General features: G+C 40.5%; 2 protein-coding genes across 4 annotated transcripts in view; both read left to right on the top strand.

Moving 5' to 3' along the window:
- The window catches only part of KLHL2 (kelch like family member 2), a 53,239-nt gene extending 51,215 nt beyond the window's left edge, over positions 1 to 2,024 (top strand). For all 3 annotated transcript variants that reach the window (XM_005517605.3, XM_088056269.1, XM_014262533.2), the window contains 3 exons: positions 514 to 654; positions 803 to 946; positions 1,580 to 2,024. In XM_005517605.3, the coding sequence (XP_005517662.1) occupies positions 514 to 654; positions 803 to 946; positions 1,580 to 1,608 (314 nt within the window). In that variant the 3' untranslated portion in view covers positions 1,609 to 2,024. The remainder of the gene's footprint in view (positions 1 to 513; positions 655 to 802; positions 947 to 1,579) is intronic.
- A 1,514-nt stretch (positions 2,025 to 3,538) lies between these two features.
- On the top strand, positions 3,539 to 12,175 carry MSMO1 (methylsterol monooxygenase 1). Its single transcript, XM_005517606.3, has 6 exons — positions 3,539 to 3,643; positions 5,304 to 5,609; positions 6,646 to 6,794; positions 7,726 to 7,852; positions 9,546 to 9,700; positions 11,210 to 12,175. Exons 2-6 carry the CDS (start codon positions 5,355 to 5,357, stop codon positions 11,415 to 11,417), a joined length of 894 nt encoding a protein of 297 aa, XP_005517663.1. The 5' UTR covers positions 3,539 to 3,643; positions 5,304 to 5,354; the 3' UTR covers positions 11,418 to 12,175.
- The last annotated feature ends 726 nt before the right edge of the window (positions 12,176 to 12,901 follow it).

The following is a 12,901-nucleotide window of genomic DNA, read 5'->3' as shown; positions in this document are numbered from 1 at the left end:
GTTTACTTCTGTCTCATCTGTTTACAAGGTATTCCAACACTTCAGCGGAAACATCCCTATTGTATAATGTCTATCCATTCAGCTTTTATCCTCTGTACTGCGCAGTTTTTACTTTCTAAAAGTTCACTTACCCTTTATCATCTTGTCAGATTTCTGTTATGCTGGCTGAGCACATTGTCTCATTTACTGTCACTTCTAATTAGTCCTAGATTTCAACAAGCCTCATTTTCCTGCACGTCATTTTTCGTCCAAAATTTTCTAAATCTTCTGTTGCAGAACAGCTCTGGTCTTTGTATGCTGTGATATGGTAGATGGGCACGCAAGGCATTTTATCAGTGTCTTGCTGTAGTTACTGTCTCTCTGCTTTAATGCATCCTGACCCAAATGTTTTCTGAAGTAGTTTCCAACGTTGATTTAATGAAGGATTTATGTTAGCTGACATATTTGTTGTTTCTCCTCTGTACTATTCAAGTAATTCTCTGGTTAATTCTGCGTATTTTCATATGTTTGCAGGTGTTGGTGTGTTAAACAATTTATTGTATGCAGTAGGTGGCCATGATGGTCCTTTGGTAAGAAAAAGTGTTGAAGTGTTTGACCCCATTGCCAGTACCTGGAAGCAGGTTGCAGACATGAACATGTGCAGAAGGAATGCAGGTATGTGCAACAATGACTAAAATTGTGCCAATGTCAATTGTGGATGGCATGTATCTGGATTTTTGCTGCTTTCATAAAAAAACATGCTTTTGTGGGGGATGTGTAAGTCAATTACTAATTTTAATTCTGGTTTCTTTCCCTTTTTTAGGTGTTTGCGCTGTAAATGGTCTCTTGTATGTAGTTGGAGGAGACGACGGTTCCTGTAATTTATCAACGGTGGAGTATTATAATCCAACAACTGATAAATGGACGGTTGTGTCATCTTGTATGAGTACAGGAAGGAGCTATGCAGGTAAGGCGCACAGATATGTTTAATACACTTTCAAAAGTACAACATTTGACAAAGCGTCCAAACAGACTCTTGTCTAAGGTAAAACTTAAGATAATAAAATGGTTTGGAACAATCTGATGGTACATTTTGAATGATGACTTCAAATAATTATTTGCTACAAGGAAAGAAAAAGGGATTAAAGTGTATTCAAGAAGGATTTAGCACATAAGTGGTGAGTCAGAAAGATGATTCTGGTATGACCAGTTTTTTTTCACAAGCAATATGTGTCTCAATCTAAGGGGTCCAATTCTAAGTTCTTTGGGATTTGATATTTAGAAAAAGAGCTGTTTCAGGAATCTTTACCTTCAATAACTGCAGTTTTTCAAATGAGTTATTTAAGTGAATGTTAGGGATATATTTCACTGGTAGCAAAATTAAACTTGATTAGTGGCAGTTTTTTTCAAGTCACAGAAACATTCAGGACTTTGCACTGACTCAGACAGCTTTGTGTCAAAGAGAAATTAGGGAAAAATATGTACATTGTTGCTGGTGCACAATTAAATGCTAATTGCAAAGCATCATCTTAATTTTTTATTTATTTAAAAAAAAAAATACTGCCCAAAGATTTATCTCTTTTTTTCCCCTTCCCTCTAGGTGTTACAGTTATTGACAAACCATTATGATCAGTAAAGGGATTTTCAACTTGATTCAACTTGATTATGCACTAGAAGCAGTCTTCAACAAGTGTATTTGAAGTGACTGAGTATCTAAGCACTTCTCTACTTGTAACTGCACCTTGAGTCACAGTGGAAGATGTGACTGTCTACAATTACAGATGACAGATGATGAAGATTACTCTAGGTAGAAGCAATGCATAGGAGTATTCTGCAGTTGAGCAGAAGCTGATTGAACTTTTGAAGTCTGGTGGACCCTTTTTTTATTGCAAGATCTTCAAAAAAAAACCCCAACATTTTCATAAGGACCGACTTCTGTCAGTCATGACTGAGAAACGGATTGTGAGTGAAGAATGGTGTGTAATCTGGTGAAAGTAAATTTTTGTCTTATTTTTTCCAGAGACTAATAAATATATTTAAGGAAATGAACTGTCAGTCTTCATTGTAGGTATTGAATCCCACCTCAGTAATTCAAACTGGCATGGGGTAATTTATTTCCTTTTATAAACTTTTGTTACATAACTATACTACGTGCATATGTTTGTGTGAGCATAAATTGCTCTCTATTGAAACTCTTCAAAATCTGATTTTACTATTTATAATTTGGCACAGTACTTTGAATATGTCAGTACTATGTTGTAAAACAGAGATGTATTTTTTGATATGTAACAATGCTTAACACTAATTCCCGCTGAAGGAGATCAGAGACGGTATAACACTTCTTGAGCAGGTGTAATTTCAATATCTTTTTAATAAAAATGTTGTCTGTACTTTCGGGGTTTTTTTTTTTCCCTGTTCAATTTTGGTCACACTTAGATGTTAATTCTTTTTTACCTTTTTATCCAAAAGGTGATTTGGCATGAAAATAATTGAAAATTTATAGTGAATGTATGCAATTGCGTTGAACTTGCATGGTACAAAGGCCTGTTTATGCGTGTAACCTCAGCTTCTATTAGCCAATATCTGAATATACTGTATGTGGCCATGCTTATAAATCAGCACATTTTTATTTGTTCTTGGATGGCCTCCTTTTAACATGACCAAAGTTACTGTCATATTTGAGACATTTTCTTCGAATAAAAGTTTGTACATTGTTTCCTAATGCAAACAGGTCGCTTAAAACTTGTGTTTCTCAATACAAGTCTCCAACCAAATAATCTTGACATCCGTGAAATAAACTGGGAGGGTGAGGGAGGGAAGGAGCAGGGAGAAGCTGGTGTTCTAAAGGTCTGTATGCCAACGAATTCAGAATTATTAAGGTTTAGGAACCGGTCCTGTGAACACCACTGTTTTGCCGCCGGTCTGTTTCTGAAAGCTGTGGTTGTCCACAAGCTCAGGAATACCCACCACTGGCTTCCCGTGATGAAAGCGTCTGTGCGGTGACATCGATGACAGGGCTGGGAGTCGCGTAGGTGCCCGAATTACATGTGCCGTGTGGCGCACGGTGGGGCGAGGCAGGGGCTTTGAACAGGAGCTTTTTATTTGAATCGTACGCTTTCACCCGCATGACACCGACCCGTGAATGCGGCCGGGGGCCGCTGCTGCCATGACGACACCGCCGCCTGCGCACTCCGATCTTCTCATAACGCGGGAGCAGGGAGCGGGCGCTGGCACCTGCAGGGGGGACACCGCGTCCGCCCGAAGCCGCGCCGCTCCTGCAGGGGAGCGCTTTGAGGGCGGCGGCAGCGGCAGGCGGTGGCTCCGGCCCCGGGCCGCTCCCGGGGCCGCTCCCGGAGCGGCCGCCGCGCCCGGGCGGGCCCCGCCCCATGGCGTCGTGCGCGTCACCCGGCCGCGCTCCCGCCTCATTGGCCGAGCGCCGGGGGCTCACTATCCTCACTCCACCCCTCCAGCCAATGGCCGGGCGGGAGCCGCCGCCGCGGCCCCGCCCCCCGCCCGCCTGACCCTGCGCCGCTGCCACTCGCCGGCCAATGGCGCGGCGCCGGGCGGGGCCGCGGCGGCGGCCAATGGGCGGCGCGCGGTGGCGCGGGCGGCTCGGCGGGGGTTGTTGCTCACCCGGAGCTGCTGCCGCCGCCGCCGCCGGCAGGTGAGGGGTGAGGGGCGAGGGCCGAGGGGTGAGGGCCGAGGGCCGGCGCGGCGGGGCGGCGGTGCCGGGGCGGGGCTGCGGGTGCCGGGGTGCGGGCTCCCCGAGGGAGCCCATCTCTCCTCGGCGTTCCCCGCGCGTGGGTGGCGTGTCGGCATGTGTCCGCCGCCTGACAGGGCCGGGCGGGACGGAGGAGCTCCGGTGCGGCCCGGCCGCCGGCTCGTCGGCTCCCTGGCGGCTTGCTCGGGGTCGGTGGCGGTGCTTAAGTTGCCTTGGGCATCCGTCCGCGCAGGGCTCCTGCTGTGAGCTGCCTTGGCCTCTGCTGCGATGCTGTTGCTGTTAATGAGAAGTGCTGCATCGTGACACTGTTGCTAAGAAAAACGATAACTAATGTTGTTGCCTACTGGCTTGGTGTGCTGCTTAATGTGTGAGGGTAATTACTCATCGGAATTGGCTGCCCAGGGTGGTGATGGAGTCACCCTCCCCGGAGGTGTTTAAGGAGAGACTGGATGTGGCGCTTGGTGCCGTGCTCTAGTTGAGATAGGGTGGTGGTGGGTCATAGTCATAGGGTCTCAGAGATCTTTTCCAACCTGCTATTCTGTAATTTGTATCGGGTTTAGCCTAAGTGTACCAGCTGGGGATGAACCAGTGTCCTCTGGCCTGTGAGTTGCAAACCCGTGTGAGAGTGGAAGCTGTTTATCCCTTTAACCTGTTAAAGGGGGCCAGAGGAGGGCACTGGAAGTGGTCAGAGGACACATCACCAGTGGGGAGAGGCTGGAGGAGTTGGGGCTGTGCGACCTGGAGAAGAGAAGTTTCAAGGGACACCATACTGTGCTACATAAAGGGGGCTTTTTGCTAAGGCTTGTAGTGACAAAGTGCAGGGCAGCGTTCTTAAACTAAAAATAGTTAGGTTTAGATTTGGCATAAGAATGATATTTTTTACAATGAGAGTGCTGAGACACTGGAACAGGTTGAGCAGAAAAGTTGTGTATGCCCTGGAAGTGTTTGAAAGCCAGGTGGAATGGTGCTTTGAGCCATTTGATGTCATCAAAAATGTCCCTGCCTGTCCCAAGATGGTTGGACTGTAAATGATGTTTAAAGGTCCCTTCCAAGCCAAACCAAGAACTCTAGTCTGTGGAAATGGCATGAGTTCAGGGCCACCTGCAGGAATGCAGCCTCTGTGGTTTTGGGAGCTGTGAGGAAAAGTCCATTACTCAGGGAAAGGTGGGTTGCCTCTAGCCAGCTGCGGTGTTGATGCAATTTGCAGAGATTTTGGTTCACAGCCATGAGAAAAATGGGACTGGATAATCAAGAGATCACAGTTAATTAATCTGTTAAATCTTTTTTGAACCTTCCCATTGTTCTTTTAGTACAGAATACAATTATCCTACAAAAGCCTTGAAATAAATGTGGCTAGTAATTAATATTTCTTTATCCTTTTGCTCCCTTGACATAATTTCAAAATCTAGGAGCTGATTGCCTCTCAAATTGGTTTGTCTCTCAAACTGATCTCTTTTAGGCCATTCTGTATGAATAAACTCTGTCTTTCCTGCCCTTTCTCAGCTTTTATTTTAAAATTAGGTAATGACTCTATCATATACTGTTTTTTTTTTTTCTCTGAAGATTAACTTCTGTTTATTGAATATTTCTCAAAAATTTGCAGGTTACAGACAACTACAGAAGAACTGTAATTGTGATGTTCTATGATTGAACCATGGCCATGAATGACAGCGTTGATATCTTGAACTCTGCTTATCTGGCAGTGGAATATATAGACTCTTTCTTACCCGACAATCCCCTGCAGCAGCCATTTAAAAATGCCTGGAATTACATGCTGGATAACTACACAAAATTCCAGATTGCAACTTGGGGGTCACTTATAGTTCATGAAGTTTCATACTTTTTGCTCTGTGTACCAGGATTTATCTTTCAGTTTATACCATACATGCAAAAGTATAAAATTCAACAGGTAAGAGAAAGTTATGAAGTATACACTGACTTGTCTTTGAACATATCAGGCAGAGCATATAATCACAGTATTCTGGTTCTCAATGTAAATGGTTCCATTTCATCTGTCACTTGGACATCCTGGAAACAGGAAAGTAAAATTACTCTGTGTATGAGGAGAGAAAGAGAAGTGAATTTTGGGGAAGAAAAGGAGTTGTTTTTTGTCCTGAGGAAGAGTTATGCTTTTTGCCATGGTGCTATAGAGAGGAAAGGATATGTCAGCCTTACTGTTAGTCAAGTTTTATATGCATAGTTTTTATATCAGCAGGGGAAGGTGAATAGAATTCTGGCATCTGGTGTTAGAGGTGTGTCTTAGTAGTATAAAATAATTACATGGTGTGCTTATTTAACAGCAGTGCTCTTCTTCAAAGTACCTCTGTGCACATCCTCTTGAAAGGATTTTGAAATATTTTGACAATGAAGAAAATCTAGGATGGAGTGCACACTCCTAATTGGAGGCAAAGGCACATCCAGTATCTAAAGATGATTGTTTTCTCCTAGTCCATTGTTATTTAAATTAGAAATTTTTAACACAAGCTTCTGAGTTTATTGCAGTAGCTGGTAGAATGTCTCCCTGCAAAATCTGAATGTTTTCAAGACAGTTATTCTTCACAAGCTTGTATCTTCAGCCTCTTTTTGTATTATTTTAGAAATGGAAATGCATTCTGTGGTGTGAAGAAGGAAAGCAAACTTGGATTGTGTTAAACTGTTGAGTATGAAATGTTCCTGCTTGCTATAAACACTGAAAAAACAAAAATAGTTTGGAGGTGACTGACAAGACAGTTTATCTTAAAACACTAGCCTAGAAAAATGAGGTTTTGATAAAACTGAATCCAACCCCATGTTATTTGTGTTGCCTGAATTGATCTGTATTACTGGAAGGCATGTTATTTGTCTTCCAAGGTGAAATTAAACTGACTCCAAATGAATTTTTGTAGCACATCACTTGCGTGTAATAGAAATATGTAATACAATCTGTTCTTTTTGCTTCATTTTAGGACAAACCAGAAACATGGGAAAAACAGTGGAAGTGTTTCAAAACCCTCCTTTTCAATCACTTCTTCATTCAGCTTCCCCTGATTTGTGGTACCTATTACTTCACAGAGTATTTTAACATCCCGTATGGGTGGGAAGAGATGCCGAGATGGTGCGTAGATTTTTTTGATATGGTGATGCTGAGTTACATACAGCTGGAGGCAGAATATTTTACAATTAGTGTTGTCAACTCTAATAGGAAAAAAAATTTTGGCAATGTAAACTGTGTTTGTTAATCATCCTTCATTTGATGCTTAGCTGCTGCAAGAGCTAAATAGAATTTTCTAATTTTTTTTAAATGACCCCAAGCTGTTCTAATCTTCAGGAGAGAAGGGGGATTAAGAGGGAATTTATGGAAGCAAAGCAAGATTCCTGGTGGGGTGGGTTAAATGTTGGACTTTCTGGGGGTTTTATTTGTCTACATTTTTTTTATTCCTCCTAAGTGTCTCTACATTCCACCTTGTTTTATATCATAGCAGTAGAGTGTTCCTCAAAGTAGAGAATGTGCCACCTTCACAGTCTTCTTGCACTGAGGTGATGGGCTTTCGAACAAAGCTGGATTAGCTATATATGCCCCCTTCTCCCCCACCCCTCAGTACCAACACTACCAACAGTAGTACTACTACCAACAGTAGTTTTTTGTCACAGAAAGTCATCTTTCTTGGAGAGCTGTTTGCTCTCTGGTGTAGATGGGTGATGCAGCTTTATCAAGGTCTCACACAGTCTGGTTGTTCCCTGTAGACTGCTTTTGTAATATTGAAATGACAGTGTGTTACACTAACTGTGAGTTATCCTAACACTAGCTGAAGTGAGTTAAGGTGTGCTAACTCTTGTCAGCATATCAACAGATGAGCTGATAAGCACCACAGCCTTTTTACCTGGTAATGAATATTTTTAGCATGTTAAAAAAGTACCACACTACTATTCAGTCAGTATTAGGTATAAACATTTCTGACTATTATTAGCATATAAACTGTTTTCTCTTTCAGGAATATATGTCTGCTAGTATTTTCTATAACTAATAGATCTTCTGCTTTTTAAAGGTATGTTCTGGTTGCCCAGTGTTTTGGATGTGCAGTGATTGAGGATGCCTGGCACTATTTTCTGCATCGATTGCTGCATCACAAGAGAATATACAAGTATATCCATAAGGTTCACCATGAGTTTGTTGTATGTATTACTTGATTTTATTCTTTAATAATAGCTTTTAGTATATGTTTCATAGAACTTTCTTAAACATCTTATTTGAAAGACCTAAGAATTTTGCATTCCTTTGACAGTGTAGTTAGACACCTTTTCTTGGGCACTTTGTCAAGAACAGTCATCCATTTTGTTTCTGAAAACACCTCCTGTAATTTGATTTCATTTCAGTGAAATGAAAGATCATACTCTTGCTAAAGTTTGATCGTATCTTTGAGCGAGGTGAAGTGGACTTTTAAAAATGCACATGTAGGTCTCATTGCTAGGGGAAGGGAAACAGTAGATGTCTGGATTTGGTTGTTCATCAGTTCCTCACCACATGGGCTGTTAACCAGAGCATATGAATCCCCAGAACGTGATCAGACAGGCAGCTCTTGCACAACTCGGGTGTGTCCATCATGTGCATGATTCAGGGAAGGGATTACAGCTCTGGATGAGGGCCTCTGGAATTAGTATGTGCAATTTAAATGCACAAATATATTGAGAGCACACATTTTGAGTGGGTCTGCATTTAGTGGTGGCATCTGGAGCTGGCATTGAGCACCAGGCCATGAGCCACACTTGGCTGGAGCCAGGTGGGATCCAGCAGTATTTGCACTTCGTAGATGGTATTGCTGTGTTTCTGTGCACTGCCTGTGGAGTCCAGGAGTCAGTGCTGTTTCTGTGCTGCACTGTATAACCTAGACTGTGCCAAAAGGAAAATGCAAGCTGCTGGGTCAGGGATGCTTTATGCCTGCTGCCAACAATGGAGGAGCTTGGTATGGATTGATGCATGCATATGTACAGGCATCTGCAGCAGCAGCTGCTCTCTTGCTCTTGGCAGCCCCTCAGGACTCCAGCTGGAGCAGCTTTTGGCCATTATTCTTGAGAGTGGTTAGCAGTTCTCACAGAAGTGATCTGTAGCCTAATGGCTGTTTCACTGAAAACTTTTCCTGACAGTAAAAAGAGATTATTTTAATGTATCCCTTAAGACAAGGTGGACTTCATTTTTTTCTGATGATTTATAACCTTCAGCATTAGGTTAAAATTTTTTTAACTGTTCTCTGTGTATGGTGTTCTATGATAGAAAACTCTTTGGAATATCTTTCTTTGCTAAACCAAATGTAGGAATGACTGGTGTGTGTGTGTGTTTATATGTATATGAGAGAAAAAGTTTTATATCAATCTCAAAATAACATTTGAGGCGTACAAGTTTATTTTAAAAAAATGGTCAAAGATGAGGTGTTTTTAATTTTTATTTTGATAACAAATTTTTAAGTGAGTAGTGCTTCTGAGAGTATTTTGGCTTCCTTCTTTCTTCTGCTTCCAAGACTGGATGTATAGCAAAGCTGATAGGAGCTTGCCAAACACTTTTAATATTCCTGAAATAACGCTTTGACCTGGGGTGATGGTAAGCCTAAATAAAAGTTTTCAATTTTTCAACTAGTAGTGAAGTGTTTGGAATCACTAATAGAGTGATAATCCTTATGGCCTTGAAATCCTGTTTTTCCAAAGAGGAGCTAAATATGTGTGTTATGGCCTTTGCTCAATCATACCATGTGCTTTGCCCACATTGTTCCGTTTGTCCTGTTGTCTTCTGGGGTAATGGGAAAGCAAAATAGTGCTTCTGGTTTGGGAGTACATAAAACTGAAAATGGTGACTGTTCCTGTTATCTCTTTCTAGTCTCCATTTGGAATGCAGGCAGAATATGCACATCCTCTGGAAACACTCATCCTTGGAACTGGCTTTTTTATTGGGATTATTGTTTTCTGTAACCATGTGGTTCTTCTGTGGGCATGGGTGATTTGTCGCTTGATGGAAACCATTGACGTACACAGGTGAGATGCTCATTGCTTCTTAATAATTATTTCTCTTGTCCCTAAGTCTGTCTCAAACTCACCTGTCTCTGTCACTGAGATGTACTTCTTATTTTGCACTAAAATGCTTTTCTGTGTTGTATAAAGAATGAGGCAACCTGGGGAGTTATCACTCTTTTTCTATTTTGAGGTAGTGTTAGCAGCAGGTCTTGCTCATTAAAAGAGTGTGGACTATTAGCTGGACCATCTCAGGGAGGGTTAGAGAAGCTAGGTGCCTCATTAGGATGTCTGGCTATTGATACTTTGTGTGCAAGTGATCTTATGCATATTATAACACCAAAAATCAATTACAAAAGGTAATATTCCAGCCAAGAGTTCTTTCTGATTAATATTTTGTCAGACTGTTTTCTTGCTCAAAAGAAATTTTATGCATTTTTACCACTGACTCTTTCAAACAAATGCATAAATTTATTTGTTTGTTTATTTATGGTTAATAAAAAGGACAAGACTTCACGTTTCTGTAGTAGAACTGACTGATTTCAAATTTGGTTCCAAAACCTTAGGGCAAATCCCAGTAGGTTCAGTTTCATTCATCTGCAAATGAATGAGCTTTTCTATCCTGTGTTCAAGAGTTAGGGGACACTAAGAGTTTATTTTTGAAATGATAGTATTAACACTTGGGCTTGTATTTGTAAATGTATTATGAAGCAGATAGCGTCTTATTGCAAGTTGAGTGTCAGGTGTTTCAGTGGAACATAAGCAACCAATAAATTCATGGTGTAAAGCATTCTAGGTTTAGTCATGTTTTGCTTGTAGACTTGCCAAAGTGTCTCAAATATGTTGTGACATACCATAAACTCACTGATACCTAACATGAATTTCCTATTATAATTATCATTTTAGTTAGTTCTCCACGAGGGCTTTATAATGAAGTGTCTTGCACTCTCCCCACTAGGTGGTGGTAAGAGGCTTTCCAGTACTACTAAGCAAAGGAGTTGGAATCCCTCTACAGCACACTGTTCTGCTTTTAATCTTATTTTAATCATATATTTGGGTTTTAAATATTTGAAGAATTTGCAGTAAGCTGATTATAAGAGTGGGCATACAATGGCTGTTGATTGAGATGCTCTCTGATGAGCTGCTGTGCTGATGGCCATAGCTTGCACTTAATGTTACTACTTCTTCCTCCTTCCTAAAGTCACTGTTAGTTAAAACTGCCAAGCAAGCAGAAAGGCAGCCACTGTGATTTTTATAAGGTACCTGCTTAATTTTTTTTTTTGTATTGCCTAGTAAACTGAGCTGAAAAGCAAGTGCCAAAGCCATTGTGGGATAATTTACAGAGTCATTTGGCTAGGAGTGGAGGGAACTTGTTTTCATGTTAAGCCAGTATCATAGTGATTACCTTAGGACCTTAGAATACCATAAAATATTTCTCTTTCATAAAAATGACAAGTCAATGTCTATGTTTTGTAGTTTATGTCTCAGAAAAATCCTTACTCTAATTGCTTTTCTTTTTTTTCTCCCCTGTAGTGGCTACGATGTCCCGCTGAACCCTCTTCATTTGGTGCCTTTCTATGCTGGGGCCCGTTTCCATGATTTCCATCACATGAACTTTATTGGCAACTACGCCTCGACCTTCACGTGGTGGGACAGACTCTTTGGTACAGACTCTCAATTCATTGCCTATCAAGAAAAAGAGAAGAAGAAACAATGCATAACGAAAAAGAAGGCTAACTAGATTTCCAGTGTAAAAGTCAACTTTTGCTTTTCTGTAAAGCAAAATAGTGATTGGGTGTTTAGCATAAATCTTGTTCCCTGGCTACTAAGAGGTAGGGAAAAACAGCTAATTAAACTGCAGTATCTTTCTAATGGGAATGTTTTCTATTTTATACATAAGTGCTGCATATATTTTAACTACAGATTTAAAGATGATGGAAAAAAACAGAGATGACTTGTGTCTATCTTTTTTTTTTTTTTTTTTGGACAAGAAAAAAATCAGTTTTATCTATAATGTTGCCCATTTTTGGATCCAGGTAGAATTATGTATGTACAATGAAGTTGGTCTTAGTTTTTTTAAATATATATTCTTAAATTTATAATATCAAATAGCAGAAGTTATTAACTAGCATCAGCACTGTATTATTTAAATATTGGATAAAAGTTGCTTAAAACCAAAACATTTGTTACTAGGAAGCTTGGACAGGTCTTTTGCACACTGGATAATGTGAACTGCTAATAACAGAATACCTGGCTAAATATGAGTTACCAGGGACATTCCTGATTTAGATTTATTATGTTATTTTAGATTACAGGTAAAAAGAATAGAAATTTTTATTTGAAGACACTGTTTTTTGCTGCTCTCTTGAAGTTGGTCTGTCAGTGTACTTAGCATTTACATTACATTCTTCTCTATGTGTTGTAATTTGCTGATCTGACTTGTTGCTATATTTGCACTTGTGACTGATGAAATAAACGTGGTTTGGTTTGATGCGTATATTACACTTTTCACATGCTTTTAAACACAAAGCTGTGATAAAACCATATAGGGTCTTGCTCTTCATCTCTTTAATGAAGAAGCATTATTTGTTAGGATGTGCCATCTGTTAAATTACTTACAGAGGCAGCAGGAAGAAATGGAAATGGAGAACATGTACATTCTGCTGTTTTTTGTTTTGAAGGACTTGGATAATCACTGCTCAATGTAGCAACATCTTTTGGGATGAGTGCGTTCTCAAGTTACAGCTTGATCACAAGCTAGAATCTTAAAGTCTACTACTTGAGTTACACTAGTCACAGAAGCAGTAGTCTAATATTTTTGAATCTACTACTAGTATTTGTCTGTGAACAGTGAAGTACTTGAGAAGGACTTAAACCCTTTATAAGATCTTCCACTTTGTACATCATGTCAGCTGCTCTTCAGACTTCAAATACCACTTCATCTACTCGACAAGTCCCTTAGAGGACTTCACAGTCTTCTGCTTACTTAAGACCACACCTGAATTTTAGTTCTGCTTCACATGCAATCTGGTATAACTGTCAAAACAGACAATCCAGTGAAAGTGCAGATGAGATCAGGCTTCTAACAAAAAGTAAGGTGTTAATGACATGCAGAATGACTCAAATATTACTTGAGATGTGGAAGTAGTTCAGATTCCTCTTCTGTACGTGTTTTGTAGAAGCTTTTACTTCTTTATCTGTATCCCTGTTGAAATTCAGTATTTT

Source organism: Pseudopodoces humilis, chromosome 6 (assembly GCF_049639895.1).
Source record: "Pseudopodoces humilis isolate 2021_Gansu_Grassland_sample_001 chromosome 6, ASM4963989v1, whole genome shotgun sequence".
In the NCBI taxonomy this organism is placed as follows: Eukaryota; Metazoa; Chordata; class Aves; order Passeriformes; family Paridae; genus Pseudopodoces; species Pseudopodoces humilis.
The sequence above is the reverse complement of the archived record's forward strand: the minus strand, read 5'-3'. Positions and strand labels throughout refer to the sequence as shown.